Source organism: Propithecus coquereli, unplaced genomic scaffold (assembly GCF_000956105.1).
Source record: "Propithecus coquereli isolate 6110/MARCELLA unplaced genomic scaffold, Pcoq_1.0 Scaffold29, whole genome shotgun sequence".
Taxonomy (NCBI): domain Eukaryota; kingdom Metazoa; phylum Chordata; class Mammalia; order Primates; family Indriidae; genus Propithecus; species Propithecus coquereli.
Window position 1 is genome coordinate 65264 of NW_012148507.1, and position 2243 is coordinate 67506.

The 2243-nt window shown below is 33.4% G+C and overlaps 1 protein-coding gene across 1 annotated transcript in view; it reads right to left on the bottom strand.

Annotated features, from left to right (window-relative positions):
* Window positions 1-1111: 1111 nt before the first annotated feature.
* TINAG (tubulointerstitial nephritis antigen) overlaps window positions 1112-2243 on the bottom strand; it is a gene marked incomplete at its 3' end in the record, with an annotated part of 64542 nt that continues 63410 nt past the window's right edge. Inside the window, exon 7 of the mRNA XM_012648542.1 lies at window positions 1112-1229. Coding sequence (XP_012503996.1) covers window positions 1112-1229 — 118 coding nt within the window. The remainder of the gene's footprint in view (window positions 1230-2243) is intronic.

Sequence of the window (2243 nt, forward strand, 5' to 3'; positions counted from 1 at the left end):
AGAGACTTTGCTATCTGTAGTTTTTCATTATCCTACATTAACATGAAATATCATATTTCCAATTCTAAGATGCACATATTTTTACATTCCTAAAATAAAGACAAGTCATATAATTAGCGGTATCTTAGATTTAAAGAAATGTGGCAATTTTGTAATAGAAATATTAGCGTATTTAAAACAAAGAAGGATGATGATTAAAGAGACTTCAGACAATAACTTGTCTACCTACCTTAGAATTGACTCAAAGAGCTTTCAAAGATCAGTAAGAAGATGGTAACAATTAGTTTGTGGGTGTGGTCGTTTGGTGCAGGCTCAATAAAATTAAGTCAGGAAGGACAGGTTCAATAGGAATGTAGTGATTTACCATACAGACAAAATAAGAAGAGTGAGTGTTTTGAATTTAAACGACAAAAGAAAACCCTTTTCTGTGGCATTTCATTTGAGTTGGAGTAAGACATTATGAGGCAGAGTTTGTGGACTTGGCCGACAGAACAAGAGCAAGGCGGCACTGGGGGAGTGGTCTCATGACCACATTGTCTATAGAGTAGGTCCTATTTGTGAAATTATTTACTCTTGAAATACAACGACCAATCACATTTTGAACTTGTTTCTTGTCCTTGCAGGGATAAGTGTATTTTACTTACAAATTTGATTAATTTAATGTCCATAATTCTCATATAAATATAAAATAATCTTACATTGAATTAAAGGTGACTGTACCCTTTCTTCCTGCTTAATCTCTGCCATTTGTAATTCCACTCAAAATCTTTTTTTCGAATCATAATACACTTTGGATTGCACTCTTCCCTTCATTATGCCATACACAGAATTTTTTAGTAATAAATTTTCTTATCATTAGAACAGATTCTTAAAGGCATATTCACAAGTTAGTGAGAAACAGGAAATGATCATTTTCCCCAGAATATTGAGTTAGCCTTTTACTGGACTTTAAAATAATGACTAAATAGTGGCCAGGTTTAGATAATTTTTCATTTGTATCAGAATCTCTCATACAAAGGGAAATCCTGATATCTAAATGCATTACATAGTCTTGGTTTTAGTTTTATTTTTCAAAAGTATTAAATGAAGATTTTTTAAGAAATTGCCTTACCCAACAAGTTTGACGGCATGTGTCCGAAGCTTTTGATAGTTTTCTTCATTTGTGCTGGTAACATGTCTATATATCCCTGTCTTATAGTGGAAGAAATCCTCATGGACGTGCATTATGGCTAAAATGAAACCCAATACTGGCATGTGACAAATGGCATGGTATAAAAACATCATCTTTAAAAACCTCCAGAAATTCTCAGAGGATAAACAATGAATAAATAACAAGGAGTTGAATCTAATCTAATCTTACAAGGATTGTGCAGTTCAGCCTAATTTTTTTTCCTACTTAATTTAACCAGTTGCAATATTTTCTTGTTCTCTTATAAAAACAACTTTTACTATTTATAATGTTATTGAATTATATTAAGCAACATATTATTTAAGTCACTGTGTAGCCTTAATCAACAGAGGCATTATTACCAAGAATTGAGCCCACTGCAGCAAAGGCCCACCACACTTGGTCACCGATTGCTATTTCTCCCTTAACTTTGTGCTTCATCAGAAGCCTCTTAAAAGCCTAATTACGCTAGCAGAGAAGGGTGAGCCCGGCAAACCTTGCTTAAAAGCTGTCCTTAATCCTTACAAGTAAACACAAATCTATCTTTGGTGAGTTTGAATAGAAAAGCAAACCCCTGGCAACAGAATACTCTGACAAAATTTCATTGTCCCAGCTCTGGAGAGCTAAAGCAATGGTGCATGCTTCAAAAAGTAGAGCTTATACTTTAGAAAGCTCTTCCTCATTCCCTCACCTAGATTGCTTCTCTATTGTGTGCCGCTTTGTTACAGGGCTTGGGCAATTCAGGGTGAAGACTTTAAACTTCTCTTCTAGAAGACATGAATTGAAACATTTTTAATTGAGATTATGTCTGTATACCTTGAGAACTGTATACAATTCTCTTCTATCTTAGTTTGACACGCATTTTAAATAAAATAGGAATTCAGGTGGTTAACATTTAATAGATCCTTTAAAAAAGAAAAAGCTTATACTGCACAGTTAAATACAACTTTTTAAATGTTCCACTTTTTATTTGTTTGGTGTCCCATGCTTTTACTGATGTTGTTCAAATTAATCTCAAAAGAGGTTAAATCTTCTTTATCTTCTCTAAAACACAATCCCATAAGACTTTAAGAAT